Source organism: Argopecten irradians, chromosome 10 (assembly GCF_041381155.1).
Source record: "Argopecten irradians isolate NY chromosome 10, Ai_NY, whole genome shotgun sequence".
Classification (NCBI taxonomy): domain Eukaryota; kingdom Metazoa; phylum Mollusca; class Bivalvia; order Pectinida; family Pectinidae; genus Argopecten; species Argopecten irradians.
Genome location: NC_091143.1, coordinates 7,471,817 through 7,492,851, shown reverse-complemented (window position 1 = coordinate 7,492,851; position 21,035 = coordinate 7,471,817). Strand labels below are relative to the sequence as shown.

General features: G+C 35.0%; 1 protein-coding gene across 1 annotated transcript; it reads right to left on the bottom strand.

Annotated features, from left to right (window-relative positions):
- Positions 1 to 76: 76 nt before the first annotated feature.
- Positions 77 to 19,643, bottom strand: LOC138334065 (uncharacterized). Its single transcript, XM_069282780.1, has 5 exons — positions 19,486 to 19,643; positions 15,926 to 16,188; positions 14,944 to 15,161; positions 11,684 to 11,756; positions 77 to 231 (listed from the first exon to the last, which is right to left on the bottom strand). Exons 2-5 carry the CDS (start codon positions 16,170 to 16,172, stop codon positions 77 to 79), a joined length of 693 nt encoding a protein of 230 aa, XP_069138881.1. The 5' UTR covers positions 16,173 to 16,188; positions 19,486 to 19,643.
- Positions 19,644 to 21,035: the final 1,392 nt, after the last annotated feature.

Below are 21,035 nucleotides of genomic sequence, written 5' to 3'. Positions count from 1 at the left end.
GTAGTATGGGATAAGATTGTGTTTTGGCAGGGAACAAAATGGATATTTTTGTGTGATTTGTTATATCTGGTGTATATTACATCATTGTTCCACTTACATCCAATGGGTCAGAGTTTGTTGGGGTATTAGAAGAGTTGTCAGGTGTAGACTCTGTAGCATCTGGTCCCTCCGGTCCTTGTGATTGATCAGTAAGACTCAATGATTCAATACCACTGTCTAAAGGTGTACCACCTACAGGTAAAACAAACAGCAAAACTTATAGTGTACCACCTACAGGTAAAACAAACAGCAAAACTTGCAGCGTTCCTCCTACATGTAAAACAAACAGCAAGATTTAAATCTATAACTTATAGTGTACCACCTACAGGTAAAACAAACAGCAAAACTTGTAGCGTTCCTCCTACAGGTAAAATAAACAGCAAAACTTATAGTGTACCACCTACAGGTAAAACAAACAGAAAGATTTAAATCTATAACTTATAGTGTACCACCTACAGGTAAAACAAACAGCAAAACTGATAGTGTACCACCTACAGGTAAAACAAACAGAAAGATTGAAATCTATAACTTATAGTGTACCAGCTACAGGTAAAACAAACAGAAAGATTGAAATCTATAACTTATAGTGTACCACCTACAGGTAAAACAAACAGCAAAACTTATAGTGTACCACCTAAAGGTAAAACAAACAGCAAAAACTTATAGTGTATCACCTAAAGGTAAAACAAACAGCAAGATTTAAATCTATAACTTAAAGTGTACCACCTGCAAGTCAAACAAACAACAAAACTTAGAGTGTACCACCTAAAGGTAAAACAAACAGCAAAACTAATAACGTACCACCTACAGGTAAAACAAACAGAAAGATGGAAATCTATAACTTATAGTGTACCACCTACAGGTAAAACAAACAGCAAAACTTATAGTGTACCACCTAAAGGTATAACAAACAGCAAAACTTATAGTGTACCACCTAAAGGTAAAACAAACAGCAAGATTTAAATCTATAACTTAAAGTGTACCACCTGCAAGTCAAACACAAACAACAAAAACTTAGAGTGTTACCACCTAAAGGTAAAACAAACAGCAAAAAATAATAACGTACAACCTACAGGTAAAAAACAAACAGAAAGATTGAAATCTATAACTTATAGTGTACCACCTACAGGTAAAACAAACAGAAAGATTTAAATCTATAACTTATAGTGTACCACCTAAAGGTAAAAACAAACAGCAAAACTTATAGTGTACCACCTACAGGTAAAACAAACAGCAAAACTTATAGTGTACCACCTACAGGTAAAACAAACAGAAAGATTGCAATCTATAACTTATAGTGTACCACCTACAGGTAAAACAAACAGCAAAACTGATAGTGTACCACCTAAAGGTAAAACAAACAGAATTATTGCAATCTATAACTTATAGTGTACCACCTACAGGTAAAACAAACAGAAAGATTGAAATCTATAACTTATAGTGTACCACCTAAAGTTAAAACAAACAGCAAAACTGATAGTGTACCACCTACAGGTAAAACAAACAGCAAAACTGATAGTGTACCAACTACAGGTAAAACAAACAGCAAAACTTACAGTGTACCACCTACAGGTAAAACAAACAGCAAAACTTATAGTGTACCACCTACAGGTAAAACAAACAGCAAAACTTATAGTGTACCACCTACAGGTAAAACAAACAGCAAAACTTATAGTGTACCACCTACAGGTAAAACAAACAGCAAAACTGATAGTGTACCACCTACAGGTAAAACAAACAGCAAAACTTATAGTGTACCACCTACAGGACAAACAAACAGCAAAACTAATAGTGTACCTTCTACAGGTAAAACAAACAGCAAAACTTATAGTGTACCTCCTACAGGTAAAACAAACAGAAAATTTTAAATCCATAACTGAGAGTGTACCACCTAAAGGTAAAACAAACAGCAAGATTTAAATCTAAAACTTATAGTGTACCACCTACAGGTAAAACAAACAGAAAGATTTAAATCTATAACTTATAGTGTACCAACTACAGGTAAAACAAACAGCAAGATTTAAACCTATAACTTATAGTGTACCAGCTACAGGTAAAACAAACAGCAAGATTTAAATCTATAACTTATAGTGTACCAACTACAACACAGGTAAAACAAACAGAATGATTGAAATCTATAACTTATAGTGTACCACACAAAATCTACAGGTAAAACAAACAGCAAAACTTATAGTGTACCACCTACAGGTAAAACAAACAGCAAAACTTATAGTGTACCTCCTACAGGTAAAACAAACAGAAAGATTGAAATCTATAACTTATAGTGTACCACCTACAGGTAAAACAAACAGCAAAACTAATAGTGTACCACCTACAGGTAAAACAAACAGCAAAACTTGTAGTGTACCACCTACAGGTAAAACAAACAGCTAAACTTATAGTGTACCAACTACAGGTAAAACAAAAAGAATGATTGAAATCTATAACTTATAGTGTACCAACTACAGGTAAAACAAACAGAATGATTGAAATCTATAACTTATAGTGTACCACCTACAGGTAAAACAGGCAGCAAAACTTATAGCGTACCTCCTACAGGTAAAACAAACAGAAAGATTGAAATCTATAACTTATAGTGTACCACCTAAAGGTAAAACAAACAGAAAGATTGAAATCTATAACTTATAGTGTACCACCTAAAGGTAAAACAAACAGAAAGATTGAAATCTATAACTTATAGTGTACCACCTACAGGTAAAACAAACAGCAAAACTGATAGTGTACCACCTAAAGGTAAAACAAACAGCAAAACTTATAGTGTACCTCCTACAGGTAAAACAAACAGCAAAACTTATAGTGTACCACCTAAAGGTAAAACAAACAGAATGATTGAAATCTATAACTTATAGTGTACCACCTACAGGTAAAACAAACAGAAAGATTGAAATCTATAACTTATAGTGTACCACCTAAAGGTAAAACAAACAGAAAGATTGAAATCTATAACTTATAGTGTACCACCTAAAGGTAAAACAAACAGCAAAACTTTATAGTGTACCACCTACAGGTAAAACAAACAGCAAAACTTATAGTGTACCACCTACAGGTAAAACAAACAGCAAGATTTAAATCTATAACTTAAAGTGTACCACCTGCAAGTCAAACAAACAGCAAAACTTAGAGTGTACCACCTAAAGGTAAAACAAACAGCAAAACTAATAACGTACAACCTACAGGTAAAACAAACAGAAAGATTTAAATCTATAACTTATAGTGTACCACCTACAGGTAAAACAAACAGCAAAACTTATAGTGTACCACCTAAAGGTATAACAAACAGCAAAACTTATAGTGTACCACCTAAAGGTAAAACAAACAGCAAGATTTAAATCTATAACTTAAAGTGTACCACCTGCAAGTCAAACAAACAACAAAACTTAGAGTGTACCACCTAAAGGTAAAACAAACAGCAAAACTAATAGCGTACAACCTACAGGTAAAACAAACAGAAAGATTTAAATCCATAACTGATAGTGTACCACCTACAGGTAAAACAAACAGAAAGATTTAAATCTATAACTTATAGTGTACCACCTACAGGTAAAACAAACAGAAAGATTTAAATCTATAACTTATAGTGTACCACCTAAAGGTAAAACAAACAGCAAAACTTATAGTGTACCACCTAAAGGTAAAACAAACAGCAAAACTTATAGTGTACCACCTACAGGTAAAACAAACAGAAAGATTTAAACCTATAACTTATAGTGTACCACCTAAAGGTAAAACAAACAGCAAAACTTATAGTGTACCGCCTACAGGTAAAACAAACAGAATGATTGCAATCTATAACTTATAGTGTACCACCTACAGGTAAAACAAACAGCAAAATTGAAATCTATAACTTATAGTGTACCACCTAAAGGTAAAACAAACAGCAAAACTTATAGTGTACCACCTAAAGGTAAAACAAACAGCAAAACTGATAGTGTACCACCTACAGGTAAAACAAACAGCAAAACTTATAGTGTACCACCTACAGGTAAAACAAACAGCAAAACTTATAGTGTACCACCTACAGGTAAAACAAACAGCAAAACTTATAGTGTACCACCTACAGGTAAAACAAACAGCAAAACTTATAGTGTACCACCTACAGGTAAAACAAACAGCAAAACTTATAGTGTACCACCTACAGGTAAAACAAACAGCAAAACTTATAGTGTACCACCTACAGGTAAAACAAACAGCAAAACTAATAGTGTACCTCCTACAGGTAAAACAAACAGCAAAACTTATAGTGTACCTCCTACAGGTAAAACAAACAGAAAATTTTAAATCCATAACTGAGAGTGTACCACCTAAAGGTAAAACAAACAGCAAGATTTAAATCTAAAACTTATAGTGTACCACCTACAGGTAAAACAAACAGAAAGATTTAAATCTATAACTTATAGTGTACCACCTACAGGTAAAACAAACAGCAAGATTTAAACCTATAACTTATAGTGTACCAGCTACAGGTAAAACAAACAGCAAGATTTAAATCTATAACTTATAGTGTACCAACTACAGGTAAAACAAACAGAATGATTGAAATCTATAACTTATAGTGTACCACCTACAGGTAAAACAAACAGCAAAACTTGCAGTGTACCACCTACAGGTAAAACAAACAGCAAAACTTATAGTGTACCACCTACAGGTAAAACAAACAGAAAGATTTAAATCTATAACTTATAGTGTACCACCTACAGGTAAAACAAACAGAAAGATTGAAATCTATAACTTATAGTGTACCACCTACAGGTAAAACAAACAGCAAAACTTATAGTGTACCACCTACAGGTAAAACAAACAGCAAAACTTATAGTGTACCACCTACAGGTAAAACAAACAGAAAGATTGAAATCTATAACTTATAGTGTACCACCTACAGGTAAAACAAACAGCAAAACTTATAGTGTACCACCTACAGTGTACCACCTACAGGTAAAACAAACAGCTAAACTTATAGTGTACCAACTACAGGTAAAACAAAAAGAATGATTGAAATCTATAACTTATAGTGTACCAACTACAGGTAAAACAAACAGAATGATTGAAATCTATAACTTATAGTGTACCACCTACAGGTAAAACAGGCAGCAAAACTTATAGCGTACCTCCTACAGGTCAAACAAACAGCAAAATTTATAGTGTACCAACTACAGGTAAAACAAACAGAAAGATTTAAATCTAAAACTTATAGTGTACCACCTAAAGGTAAAACAAACAGAATGATTGAAATCTATAACTTATAGTGTACCACCTACAGGTAAAACAAACAGCAAGATTTAAATCTAAAACTTATAGTGTACCACCTAAAGGTAAAACAAACAGCAAAACTTATAGTGTACCACCTAAAGGTAAAACAAACAGCAAAACTTATAGTGTACCACCTAAAGGTAAAACAAACAGCAAGATTTAAATCAAAAACTTATAGTGTACCATCTACAGGTAAAACAAACAGAAAGATTTAAATCTATAACTTATAGTGTACCACCTACAGGTAAAACAAACAGCAAGATTTAAACCTATAACTTATAGTGTACCACCTACAGGTAAAAAAAACAGCAAGATTTAAACCTATAACTTATAGTGTACCAGCTACATGCAGGTAAAACAAACAGCAAGATTTAAATCTTTAACTTATAATGTACCGACTACAGGTAAAACAAACAGCAAGATTTAAATCTATAACTTATAGTGTACCACCTACAGGTAAAACAAACAGCAAAATTTAAACCTATAACTTATAGTGTACCAGCAAAGGTAAAACAAACAGCAAGATTTAAACCTATAACTTATAGTGTACCGACTACAGGTAAAACAAACAGCAAGATTTAAACCTATAACTTATAGTGTACCAGCTACAGGTAAAACAAACAGCAAGATTTAAACCTATAACTTATAGTGTACCAGCTACAGGTAAAACAAAAAGCAAGATTTAAATCCATAACTTATAGTGTACCGACTACAGGTAAAACAAACAGCAAGATTTAAATCTAAAACTTATAGTGTACCACCTAAAGGTAAAACAAACAGCAAAACTTATAGTGTACCACCTAAAGGTAAAACAAACAGCAAAACTTATAGTGTACCACCTAAAGGTAAAACAAACAGCAAGATTTAAATCTAAAACTTATAGTGTACCACCTACAGGTAAAACAAACAGAAAGATTTAAATCTATAACTTATAGTGTACCACCTACAGGTAAAACAAACAGCAAGATTTAAACCTATAACTTATAGTGTACCAGCTACAGGTAAAACAAACAGCAAGATTTAAACCTATAACTTATAGTGTACCAGCTACAGGTAAAACAAACAGCAAGATTTAAATCCATAACTTATAGTGTACCGACTACAGGTAAAACAAACAGCAAGATTTAAACCTATAACTTATAGTGTACCAGCTACAGGTAAAACAAACAGCAAGATTTAAACCTATAACTTATAGTGTACCAGCAAAGGTAAAACAAACAGCAAGATTTAAATCGATAACTTATAGTGTACCGACTACAGGTAAAACAAACAGCAAGATTTAAACCTATAACTTATAGTGTACCAGCTACAGGTAAAACAAACAGCAAGATTTAAACCTATAACTTATAGTGTACCAGCTACAGGTAAAACAAAAAGCAAGATTTAAATCCATAACTTATAGTGTACCGACTACAGGTAAAACAAACAGCAAGATTTAAACCTATAACTTATAGTGTACCACCTACAGGTAAAACAAACAGCAAAACTTATAGTGTACCACCTAAAGGTAAAACAAACAGCAAAACTTATAGTGTACCTCCTACCGGTAAAACAAACAGCAAAACTTATAGTGTACCACCTAAAGGTAAAACAAACAGAAAGATTTAAATCTATAACTTATAGTGTACCACCTACAGGTAAAACAAACAGAAAGATTTAAATCCATATCTTATAGTGTACCACCTACAGGTAAAATAACAGCAATATTTCTACCAAATTTGGCAGTGTTATTCAACTCTCATTAAATGAACACTGCAGCTGTTGATTAACAATTTGTTTATTAAACTCTGTGCGCATTCTGATTGACTGACACAGTGAACTTTGACAGAACTACTTATTTTTCAGTGTCACGTCATTAAATTGTCAACGTCATTCTATGTTGTGATCGCCACTTGACGTCCAAAACTGCTGTTGGAAAGTGTATGCGTCCTGGTTGTTGTGTCAAAACATGTGACGTTTTCATTCATATTAAATTGACCATAAGTACTAATGAAACATCTTGACGGACAAGAGTTTCACTGATGAGTTTCGTAGACTGAACTTGTATGAAACGAACTTGTTCTTGATGGTAATGGCTTGATGTTTATCTGGTGGGAAATAGATTATGCCGTGTTGTGCAAATGCTTTTACATGTATACATGAAGTCCGACAGTGAGTTTTATCTTCTTGAAGCAAGAATGAAGACTTGAACTCAATAAGACTTTAAATGAGTATTATTGAACACTGAAGATGTTCCCGATTAGAAGAATTTGATATCGATGGATTCTTTATCAAACGATGAATACTAATTAGTTTCTTATTGCTGATGCAAAATATTACAAATGGCGGCTGTGCGGGCATTTTGGATTTCGGAATGACCTGAAAAATAACAACACTTTGTCGGGATCATGTCAAGATCATTTCATACAACTTTCAGCCAAATCGCACCAGTAGAACTTAAGAAGAAGTTAAAAATGTATTTTCAAGATGGCAGCTGTGGCAGCCATCTTAGATTTCGGATTGACACATAAAATAACAACACTTTGTCGGGACAATGTCAAGATAATTTTATGCAAGTTTCAGCTAAATCGCAATGGTAGAACTTGAGAAGAAGTTCAAAATGTGTTTTCAAGATGGCGGCTGTGGCAGCCATTTTGGATTTTGGATTGACCCCAAAAATAATCACACTTTGTCGGGACCATGTCAGGATCATTTCATGCAACTTTCAGCCAAATCACATCGGTTGAACGTGACAAGAAGTTCAAAATGTGTTTTCAAGATGGCGGCTATGGTGGCCATCTTGGATTTCGGATCGTCCCAAAAAATAACAACACTTTGTCGGGACCATGACCGTATAATTTTATGCAAGTTTCAGCTAAATCGCAATGGTAGAACTTGAGAAGAAGTTCAAAATGTGTTTTCAAGATGGCGGCTGTGGCAGCCATTTTGGATTTTGGATTGACCCCAAAAATAATCACACTTTGTCGGGACCATGTCAGGATCATTTCATGCAACTTTCAGCCAAATCACATCGGTTGAACGTGACAAGAAGTTCAAAATGTGTTTTCAAGATGGCGGCTATGGTGGCCATCTTGGATTTCGGATCGTCCCAAAAAATAAAAACACTTTGTAGGGACCATGACCGTATCATTTCATGCAAGTTTCAGCCAAATAGCAGCGGTAGAACTTGAGAAGAAGTTCAAAATGTGTTTTCAAAATGGCGGCTATGGCCGCCATCTTGGATTTCGGATCGACACAAAAATAACACACTTTGTCAGGACAATATCAGGATCATTTTATGCAAGTTTTAGCAATATCACACTGATAGAACTTGAGAAATTCAAAGTGTGAAAAATTAACGCACGGGGCACGGCGGACGATAACGGACGAAACATGACAACTATAGGTCATCCTGACCCTTTGGGTCAAATGACCTAAAATAACAACAAAGAATGATCTATGTCTGACAACGGAAAGAGGGATCTTTTTCCTGCTTTTCAAACTTTTTTACATACATATAACATACTACATATAAAATTTAAGATAGATCGCTTCATTACTTTCTGAGAAACAGTGGTTAAATCCAAGTTGGCGGCCGGTTGGCCATCTTGTTGACCGATCAGTTCTAAAGGTACTATGCGCAATTGGGGCCCAAGGGGAACCTACGCATGGAATTTGAGCGATATCCCTTCAGTAATTTCTGACAAATAGTGATAACTATCCAAATCCAAGATGGCAGCCGGTTGGCCTTTTTGAAAACTGATCAGTTACCAAATGCAATATGCAAAACTAGGTCCCTAGGGGAACCTACTTATGGAATTTGAGAAAGATCCCTCCAGTACTTTCTGAGAAATAGAAGAAACAAACTTTAACTATCAAAATTCAAGATGGCCGCCGGTCGGCCATCTTGTTGACTGATCGGTCCAAAAATGCAATATGCACAACTAGGCCATAGGGGAACCTACAATGTACATATGAAATTTGAAAAGATAGCTTCAGTGATTTCTGAGAAATAGTGGTAACAAGAATTGTTAACGGAAGGACGGATGACGAACCACAGACGAACGGCGATTTGAATAGCCCACCATCTGATGATGGTGGGGTAAAAACTGATGGACTGATGTAATATTACCCCTATATATAGAGAGTACATGGTTATTTGGTGCGAGACTTAGGAAAGCCGAGTGCGAGACTTAGGAAAGCCGAGATGATGAGGCTATGCCGAGTCATCTCGGCTTTCCGTGTCGAGCACCAAAATAAACCTTGTATTGTAAGATACTAACCATGTATTCTGTTTATCCTGCAACCATTATGGCATTCAAAACAAAAGCAGTTAACAGTTATCTACTTGGTTTCGTTCGAAGGGAGACACTTCTTTGATGCGGAGGTAAAGATTCATTCACTTAACCGAATGAGAGTGTACTCCTTTTTACTGCCGTGGGAAATAAATAATCGCATTCACAAACAGTATCTGTAATTCTATTCAATGTTATATATCACTGAAACAAAATGAAAAATTTTTTTTTATTTTTTTATTTTTTAGAAGTTTTCAAAATGTAAAAGTAACATTAGATATCAGCACACAAATCATTCATAGTCACTCAATATATAACGTCATTCATTAGTCACCATATCCCACAGTAGCAAATTATATTTGATTACCATTATCACACTCAGTAAAGTCACAGCTTTGCATACTAACATTATCACTCAGTTCGCATCATCATTACCATGATCATTATCATTGTCAAAATATCCTTACTACATGTATTTTAATAACATGGTCAATGAAAATCTGGGCAAATAATGTATACCTTTTACAATGCTACCAGTTTTTCCTATTTCGTCCAATTCTTATCAAACCTTTCTTTAGCAGAATCACCTTTACTAGTAGCTATATATTTTTGTACCCTATAGTGGTCCTTGATAGTGTTGATTAAAGCATTTATACTTAAGGAGTTATGCAGACATCTCATCTTGTAAATATAATGTTTGATTATAATGAGAATTTCATTATCTATCCCATTATTTTTCAGATTCTGTGAAAGAAGACCAAATAGATATGATTCTTTATTAAAACTGAAGGGAATGACGAGTGCATCTAAAAGATTTTCAAAAGTATAAAGAAGGTTCTGAACCTCTTGACATTCCCACAGCACATGTATAATAGTCTCAGTTTCAGAATTACAGAGAACACATAATGGAGAAATGACAACATGAGATTTAAAAAGTAGAGAGTTTGTAGTAAGAATCTCTTAAGAAATTCTGTCCAGTTGGAATTACATTATTTTTAATAAGAAAGTTGTAAAAGTGTTTAGATCCTTTGGACTTCATTAGAAATAATTCCAGGTTAATTGGAATGTAAGGATATACAACATTAGCATATGGGAGAGCTGCATTGGCGCAATATTTCTTGACTGCGGATAACACACTTAGATAATGTAGAAAATTACTGTGAATTTGATATTTTTGAGTAAATTCATCAAAGGTAAAAAAAGTACCTGCGGTTTTATCCTTCACTAGATCTTGTATCACTATAACTCCTTTCTGATACCAGTCCTTCATAAAAATATATTTTTTTCCTATAGTAATTTCATCATTGTACCAGATAGGGGTTTTCATATAAAATTGATGTTTGTTAACATTCTTCTTGTAATTAGAATGCAGATGCTGAAAAGCTTTAAATACATCAAACCAAAAACTAAAACAAAATGAAAATAATAAAAGGACAATAAATACCAATTACAGAAGTACAAAATGTACTTTACAATACATACCTTTGCCATGAGCCAAGAAAAAGACGACACCGCCATATGAGATTTTCGATATCGTAAAAATGACGTCATCCCGGTGAAGGTAATGTCATGTTTTAGCGGGACTGAATGACGTTTCATTCACCGGAAGGTTCAAGTTCTGGGTCAAGTTAGAAAAAGTTCCGTCAGATATGGAACAAATTCACGTGATCGTATTGACGGATAAAGCAATTCGTATTGACGGATAAAACACAAGTTTATCCGGCAGTAGTTATCGGTCAGTATGTGGGACAGTTGCAGGTAAATATAGTTAATTCATGAAATTTTAACCTGATAAAATTTAATTTTCTCGTTTCTAATCCCATTCTTGACAATCTAATTAAAATTGGAATTTTAATTCTGCTCCACTACTTTACCCTACGTTATACGCTCCAATATAAGATCTAACAATACCCCGTTTTGGGATTTCATATATATGCAAGAATATTGATGCGTAAAATAACCTGCTATATATGGTATCAAACAGGTTTTATTGTTTCAAAACACATGCAGATTGGTGAACTGCTTGATATGTCTATAACAGACAAAAGAATCCAGTATGTACCTTGATATGTCTATAACAGACAAAAGAATCCAGTATGTACCTTGATTCGGTTCTGTATTGTCCGTATAACAACAGAGTTCACTACCAGAATCTTCATTTTCTCCTCTGCATGCCTGTTTAATAGAAAAACAAAACAGAAAATCAAAACTGTGGAATGAAACAGAACTGGCTAAAAAAATTGACATAAAATCACGTTAAGATTACAGATTTTAGTTTTACCGGGCGAGTAATCACTGGTTGTGATCCAAATGTAACCTGGTTTTTATTATATAAATGTAATTACTCATAATAGTGTGATGCACTAATTAGATCAACAGTGTTCAAGTACCATCAGCCAAGAACTGAAACAGTTAGAGTTCTTTTCATTGACAGTGACTTCTCAATTGTTGTCATGGCGCCTTCGTCAGATTGGAAATAATGCACACAAATATCAGAAGCTGGCTGTGTCTTGTTTGAACTAGAACTAGCTTATAATAACAAGAGGCCCAAAGGGCCTTAATGGTCATCTGACTACCTTGGCAATAGTAAAATTAATTATATATGGTGTCACCTTGTCAGGAACATGTCAGGATCATTTTCAATTTCTTTCAACAAATTTTATTTCAAACAAGAGGCCCAAGGGCCTTAACATATAGGAAATTAATTAGATATAGTGTCATGGTAGCCATCTTCGATTTGGGATCAACCAGAGATGTAACAATACTTTGTCGGGACCATGTCAGGATCATTTCATGCAAGTTTCAGCCAAATCGCACTGGTAGAACTTGAGAAGAAGTTCAAAATGTGTTTTCAAGATGGCGGCTGTGGCGGCCATCTTGGATTTCAGATCAACCCGAAAAATAACAACACTTTGTTGGGACCATGTCAAGATCATTTCATGCAAGTTTCAGCCAAATCGCACCGGTAGAACTTGAGAAGAAGTTCAAAATGTGTTTTCAAGATGGCAGCTGTGGCAGTTATCTTGGATTTTGGATCGACCCAAAAAATAACAACACTTTGTCGGGACCATGTCAGGATCATTTCATGCAAGTTTCAGCCAAATCGCACCGGTAGAACTTGAGAAGAAGTTCAAAATGTGTTTTTCAGATGGCCGCCATCTTGGATATATTGGATCGACCCGAAAAATAACAACAATTGTCGGGACCATGTCAGGATCATTTCATGCAAGTTTTAGCCAAATCCCACCAGTGGAACTTGAGAAGAAGTTCAAAATGTGTTTTAAAGATGGCGGCTGTGGCGGCCATCTTGGATTTTGGATCGACCCGAAAAATAACAACACTTTGTCAGGACCATGTCAGGATCATTTCATGCAAGTTTCAGCCAAATCGCACCGGTAGAATTTGAAAAGAAGTTCAAAATGTGTTTTCAAGATGGCGGCTGTGGCGGCCATCTTGGATTTCAGATCAACCCGAAAAATAACAACACTTTGTTGGGACCATGTCAAGATCATTTCATGCAAGTTTCAGCCAAATCGCACCGGTAGAACTTGAGAAGAAGTTCAAAATGTGTTTTCAAGATGGCAGCTGTGGCAGTTATCTTGGATTTTGGATCGACCCAAAAAATAACAACACTTTGTCGGGACCATGTCAGGATCATTTCATGCAAGTTTCAGCCAAATCGCACCGGTAGAACTTGAGAAGAAGTTCAAAATGTGTTTTTCAGATGGCCGCCATCTTGGATATATTGGATCGACCTGAAAAATAACAACAATTTGTCAGGACTATGTCAGGATCATTTCATGCAAGTTTCAGCCGAATCGCACCAGTAGAACTTGAGAAGAAGTTCAAAATGTGTTTTCAAGATGGCGGCTGTGGTGGCCATCTTGGATATATCGGATCAACCCGAAAAATAACAACACTTTGTCCGGACCATGTTAAGATCATTTCATGCAAGTTTCAGCCAAATCACACCAGTAGAACTTGAGAAGAAGTTCAAAATGTGTTTTCAAGATGGCGGCTGTGGCGGCCATCTTGGATTTTGGATCGACCCGAAAAATAACAACACTTTGTCGGGACCATGTCAGGATCATTTCATGCAAGTTTCAGCCAAATCGCACCAGTAGAACTTGAAAAGAAGTTCAAAATGTGAAAAGTTAACACACGGGCGGACGGCGCACTGCTGACAACAACGGACGAAACATGACGTCTTTAGGTCATCCTGACCATTCAGGTCAGATGACCTAAAAAGCCCAAGTCTTTGCTGTGGTCACGCGCTTCAACAAGGTACTGATACTGATGCTCTGGTTGTTGTTTGCTCATCATTATAGGATCTGTTAGCTATAGCATACCTAAATCTACCATGTGAAATGCTTATCGAATGTGCTACATGTATTTCTTCCACCTGGGTTCACAATTGCATTTAAATATCCTTCCCAGAATTTAACATGAGCATATCATGGCACAAAAGACAGTAAATATATGAAGAACACATAATATTATTTAAACAAAAGGCACATGGGCCTTAACAGTTTTCTGACTATTAACACGATTGTGTTCATCTTTTCTTTTGTTCATTATTTACAAATTAACTGATGAACTTGTATAACATAAATATATCATCATGTTAAAATTGTGCATATATACTTTTTCAGATACTGAATAAAGTGAACTTGAACTTGAGCACAATGGTGGTCAAGGTCACTTATTTAAAAACAAACTAATGGTAGCCCTTCAACCCAGCATATGTAACAGGCCCAATATCAGGTCTCGTCGGCCTCTTAGTTATTCACAAGAAGTAGTTTATAGACTTCATCTCAGGATGCTATACATGCCAATTATCCTTACCCATGGACATTCGCTTAAAAGACTACGTACCAAGTTTGTTAAAATAAATACCTTGACCTTCATTCAAGGTTACAGGGGTCAAATATGCATAAATCTTTACACAACTTCTTAATAACTCTGAATAACTAAGAGGCCCATATATGATATAAGGCCTTTAGCATGCTTGGATGAAGGACCTTGACCTTCATTCACAGTCACAGGTTCTAATATTCTTAAATCTTAAAATCTTAAAGAATTTTTGTCAATAACAAATAGGTCTAGGTCTTTTCTAAAATCTTTACACGACTTCTTGTGAATAACTATATAAGAGGCCTAGAGACCTGATATTTGGCCTGTGGCATGCTGGGATGAAGGACTACCACGTCTGTTCAAATGAATGACCTTGACCCTCATACAAGGTCATAGTAGTCAATTGCAAAGTGTTATAGTCATGCATTGCACGCCTTAACCAGAAATTGCATATTTTTCATGTTTTAAATTTTCAACAACGTACCATCTTAATTTCTTTGAAAAATACCTGTATCAGAAAGATAATTGGACCATCAAAATTCTTTTCGAATTCTTTCAGAATGTACTCTGTGGAAATCCAGCGTTCCCCTTTATCTCCATCATCTTGTTTTGGTTCTCCACACAACAGGTGATGGACAAGCTTCTCATTCTTCTGTATGTAGTATCCATGGGAACTGATAGACACAGCGAGGCAGCCATACTCTTCTGTTTTATTCTTTTCTCCAACTTAAAAACAAAACAATTCAACATTTAATTCCACTACAATATAAGCCATTTGCATGTATTTTCTGTCCCTAGATTGATAGCTCCATACAAATATGCCAGCATGCTACAGGCCCAATATCATGTCTCTAGGCGTCTTAGTTATTGACAATAAGTTTTCAAAGATTTTAGTCTTTTTGAAGCCTGTGAACTTTCTGATCATTCTTTTCAATAAATATGATAGCCCTTTAACTCAGCATGTCACAGGCCTAATATAAGTACCATCTGCCTTAATTTCTGTTATAGAGAAGAAGTCATGTAAATGAAATGTTTAGGAACAATGACTATAGGTCATCCTGACTCTTCGGATCAGTTGACCTAAACATCACCCAAGGGACCAAGATGAATGATCTTTACAGCCAAGTGGTTTTTATACATGTACACAGAGCAAATCCCTGTCAAATTGTGGTCTTTCGAGGTAACAATCAATGCTAGTTAAAGTACTTAAATAAATGTATAGGTAAACTCAGTTAAGTTTCACTGCAGTTAAAGAGCTATAATGTGCAATTAAAGCACGACATATATCAATGTTCCAGCTATAAGATCTGTCTGTAATATGTGTAACGTTTAGGCGAGTCCCGTAAATCACTGTATTACAATAACCTATTATGGTTAATGCTAAAGAAATGATTCTGTTTATTCCCATTCATATTCATGTTTTACTGTATACATAACAAATTGTTATTGATAAATTTAAAATCATAAAATATATTAGGATGTAAGCTTACCCTTACGAATGATTCCACCAAATCCAGAGTATGATACATTTACATGGTAATCAGGATTTTTCTGCCCAACTAGTGACAGAGGTTCAAAATTATCAAAAAACTCTTTAAATGGTAGAATATTCTTGTTCATATTTGAATATTCAAGGTCAGGAAAGCCTTCCATATGCATATTGAATCTTATGTTTATTATTGATACAAAAAGTCCTTTTTTGCCAGCTGTATTGTATCTACCACCAAGCCAGTCCATCTTTAATGCCCTGAAACTATTGAAAAAAGAAATTCTAGAATGAAAATTGCAGCTATAATACACACATTGTAATTTAAAGGTGAAAGAATATATTATACAGTGTATATCTAAATTCTGACAAGAACAGAAAATTGCAACAACAAGTAGAATGTGATTTATACAATAAAATAACAACTATATGTTGATGTAGTAGTGTCCAGCTGCTGTGTATAATATCCGATGCTAGTTCGCAGAAAGTACCCTAAGCTTGTACTTAATTTATCCACGTATAGTATCCCGTAGTGTGGTTCTCATTGTGTACTGGTGAATTGCGTTTTGTTACTCATGGTTTATGTAGTTCCCTACGTTAATTTGTATCCTATGGTTTGATTTTATGCGTTTTATGTAAAGTTGTGTCAGTTGTTTTCATTACATGCGTATGGTCAGTATTATAGTCATAATGGAAGGTAGTTGTCTTTGTCTCGGGTAGGTGTTTGCAGTTCTGAGGTGTACCTGGCGACAGTACGGACGTGTTTAACATGGAAGTGAGGTCTTTGTTTAAGTTTTTTTATATTTAACTATATGATCTTTATATTATTAAGCTAACAAAACTTTGTAGTGCTTTGAATTTTATAGTTTTGATATATTAGTTAAAAGTAATAATAAAATGTTCTAACATAAGGGACACTGAATCCATTTCAGCTAGGTCATAATGATTTAACATATCTTTGAAATTAACGTTCTAATCTTTAAACTCAGACAGTATATGTAATTGTATTTACATAATACTTATTTGTAATCTTTAAACTCAGACAGTATATGTAATTGTATTTACATAATACTTATTTGTAATCTTTAAACTCAGACAGTATATGTAATTGTATTTACATAATACTTATTTGTTTACAGTTCCTCATATATAATTGGGAACATCGGTATTGTGCAGGTCACAGTTGTACGGCTCTGCGCCACACGCAGGTACATACATGCTATTTTAATGATGATTGGTTGTATTTGAATTACTTTAGGTAAATCAATAAGTATCAATGTTTGAGAGTAATGACTTTCTTATTTATGAAAAGTATTGGTTCCATCAAATCTCTGAATTCAAAATAAGATTTTTTGAAATTTAAGTCATTTTGACCATGCTTGACCCTGCCCCTTTGGTCCCTGGAGGTCAGTGAGGACTGATATGGAAACTAATGTTAAAATGCTACGTATATCTAAAGGTAATAATTCTAACCAAGTTTAAGTCATTTCCTATGAAAATAGAGCAAATAATGCTCACAAATGTGTTTTTCCTTATAAACTATGGTAAATTTGATCCCCTCCCCAAGGGAAAATCTGAGATTCCAGGCCGGGCTATGAAATTCACAATTTTTGTAAAGGGCCTTAAAACCTTTCAGTTTATGAAGAGTATCTGGTTCTATCAAATCTGTGAATTCAGAAGAGTTCATCTTTTTAAAGGCTCTGTAGCTGAGTGACAAAGACTGTGATGTTTGTAATTGTACATGCCACACCAACTCGCTGCTTTTACACTAGCTATACTCCCCATGTTTTCTTGAAATTTCTTAATCTCAATCTCAGACCATATGGCCTTCCGTGGGTTATATTTACATGTACAATAACGTGCCAAAAGTCTTCGTAATTTTCATTTTTTCCCTGTATATTCTATGAAATTTCACATTTTTTCTTTGATTTTTCCTGATCTCATCAGATTTTAACCAATTTCGGCATACTTGTAGAAAATTATCTACACTTTCAGCTCATAAATATAATATTTGTATAATTTTCCGATATTTTGTTTTCAAAATATATTTTTTTTGTGCACCACTTAAACTTTTGACGACATATTTTTCTTTATTCTTACCAAAATGGCAACGATAAAGTTTTGCGCGGTTTTCTCAAAAAGTGCATAAAGGAAAATTATGTAAATGTTATGAGCTGAAAGTGTAGATAATTTTCTACAAGTATGCCAAATTTGATTAAAATCCGCGCCTAGATGAGATCAGGAAAAATCTAATAATAAATGTAAAAATATATAGAATATATAGGGAAAAATAAAAATTACGAAGACTTTTGGCACATACAGTACATGTAGCTGTAGTTCTGGGTTATTTAGATTGGTGCAAGGGTAATTACAGTACAATATAATTTAAAAGTAATCGGAGAGCACATGTTATACTTATCTACAACTAACTCATGTACAATGTACATGTATAAAACGTGATTTGTTGTATTATCTTCATTTTCACATGTAGTTCTACATGTCCCTTATTGTTGTTGTAAACGACCCATGATAGAACGATAGACATTAAAATATTATGACCGTATACATGTAAATGCTAAAATAGCGTAGTTTTACCTTTTCGTCTTCCAAACTCTGTGACCTACTTCATCATATTGAAGATCATGTCGATATTGTTGAAGGTGTGGCTATGAACAGGGGAAGAGAAGAAAATAATTAAATTAGAGATGAAAGACGAGTTTTGAAGGAGTCAAGTGACTTTGAGATTACAAGATCTTGCGAAAGAGAGTTCCAGTCTTGGATAGTGCGGGGAAAGAAGGAGTGTTTGCGAGAATCAGTTCTACAGTAATGTATTTGGTATGCAAGTGTATGGGAGTGTCTGGTAGGGCGTAACTGTGAGGTCAAGTATTGGTCTTTATTAATAGCTACTATGCCGTGAGTGATTTTGAAAAGCATAGTAAGCCGTGCGTTTTTCCTTCTAGCCGATAAGCTAGGCCACTCTAGGTGTTCAAGCATGTCACTAACGCTTGAGGTGTTATGGAATCTGTTAGTGACATATCGAGCAGCTCTGCGTTGGACCATTTCTAGCTTATTAATGTCTCCCTTCTGGTATGGGTCCCACACTGTACAGGCATATTCAAGTGTGGGACGTACTAAGGATTTGTATGCTTGTTCTTTAATCTTTTTTGAATTAATTTTGAGATTTCGTCTAATAAAGCCAAGGGTCTTATTGGCTGTGCATGTGATGTTGCTGATGTGGGAGTCCCATTTGAAGTCGTGTTGGATTGTTACGCCCAGATATTTTGCCTTATCAGTGTGTTCCAAACAGTGACCATGAAGATAATAATTATGTTTGATTGAATGTTTAGTCTTGGTAATCGAAAGAACATCACATTTTTGGGGGTGGAATTCCATTTTATACCTTTTTTCCCCAGTCAGCTAGTTTATCTAGATCATTTTGGAGTGTTTCTGAATCTTTTTTCGATGTAATGGTTATATTTTATGTACGAGATAGTGTCATCGGCGAACAATCTAACTGAAGATGAGAGGTTAAGTGGCATATCATTGAAGTTATAGTAGTTTTACCTTTTCGTCTTCCAAACTCTGTGACTGTCAGACACTCACGAGACACTCTGATTCCGTCGTCCTTCTCCGATGCTTATTACATGTAATAGGTACAAGTACAATGTACATTTAGCTAGATCATCTTACTTCCGCTTTCGCTTTGACAGTAGGCGCTGCTCGATTCGCACTGACGCACGACTGTCTGGCCGGCGCGGTGCGACGATTTACCGAAAACTACCCCAAACTTATCCCAAACTACTCAAAACTTACTCATAATTTACACAAAAGTTCAAAACTTACCTATAACTACCCAAAACGTGTACAGATCTGAGTTACAGTATATTAAGATAAAATTATGAACAGTTTCAACCTAGTGATGCAAGCTGACAAAGACTTACAATATAGAACCATATGCAATATGGACGAATTGTTAAAATTTAATATGCATAGAAATACGCGATAATGAAATCGTGTAACGAAGCTATTTTCCGGAAATTATATTAACCGGGACTTTGGCGGGAATTTGCTGGGCACGAGATCTCGGGACTGCGCCGAGGCTTTCAGTTTTCTACCGGGCCTTGAGAGGTGAGGGTTGTGTTTTTGAAACCTATGTAATTTTTATATATTTGTCGCCCATCCTTTCCCTAATTTGCTATTATCGTATAGTATGGAAATGCATTAACATTACTGTGTGTGTATTTGTCGCTGTCAGTCGATATTTTTGCTATATTTTTAGAGTTTGAAATACTTGTGAAATTGTGCAATGTCGGACTTGGCATGTCTCGCTTTTAGAAGGGTTTCGATAGTATTTAAAAGTCTTCACTCTTGTGTTGAGAGCCGTTGGTAGGCTGGAAAAGAGTGGGAGCCTCCTCTGTTGAGTTTCGGGGTTAACCGTTAAGGAGATATTTTGAGAATCTTCACTAGAGAACGGTGTTTGTGAAATTGGAGGTTAAACTATCGATAATCGGCCCGGTGTGTAGCGCCACGTGCTCGGTCTTTCATTGATGGGAAGGAGTTACAATTACAGTTGGTAGTAGACTAAAGGTTACACCCTTGTGCACACGGAGTGCACGAGGTTTAGACTACAGGTAGACACGGAGTGCACAAGGTTTAGACTACAGGTAGACACGGAGTGCACAAGATTTAGACTACAGGTAGACACGGAGTGCACAAGATTTAGACTACAGGTAGACACGGAGTGCACTACGTGTGAACACGGTGTCCACTACAGGTGGACATCGTGTCCAGGTACATTGAGACCTAGACAGACAAGGTGATGTGTTACAGTTAGGGATCGGGGAAGAATAAGTTCTTCAATTTGAAATAATACATAATTATAATTTTTAAGTGTTTATTTTTTTTTAATTACAACATCTACAATTTAATGTACAGTATATATAACTATATAATACAATATTTTTTTAGTATACATGAATAAAACCTTTTCACTGCAAAAGTAATAAAGATTGATTTATATTCATTAAGTATATGTCTTTTTAATTTTATATCTGTAGTTTCCATTTCTTATGTTAAATTGTCTATATTACGTTTTCAAAAGTAAATGTTTTATG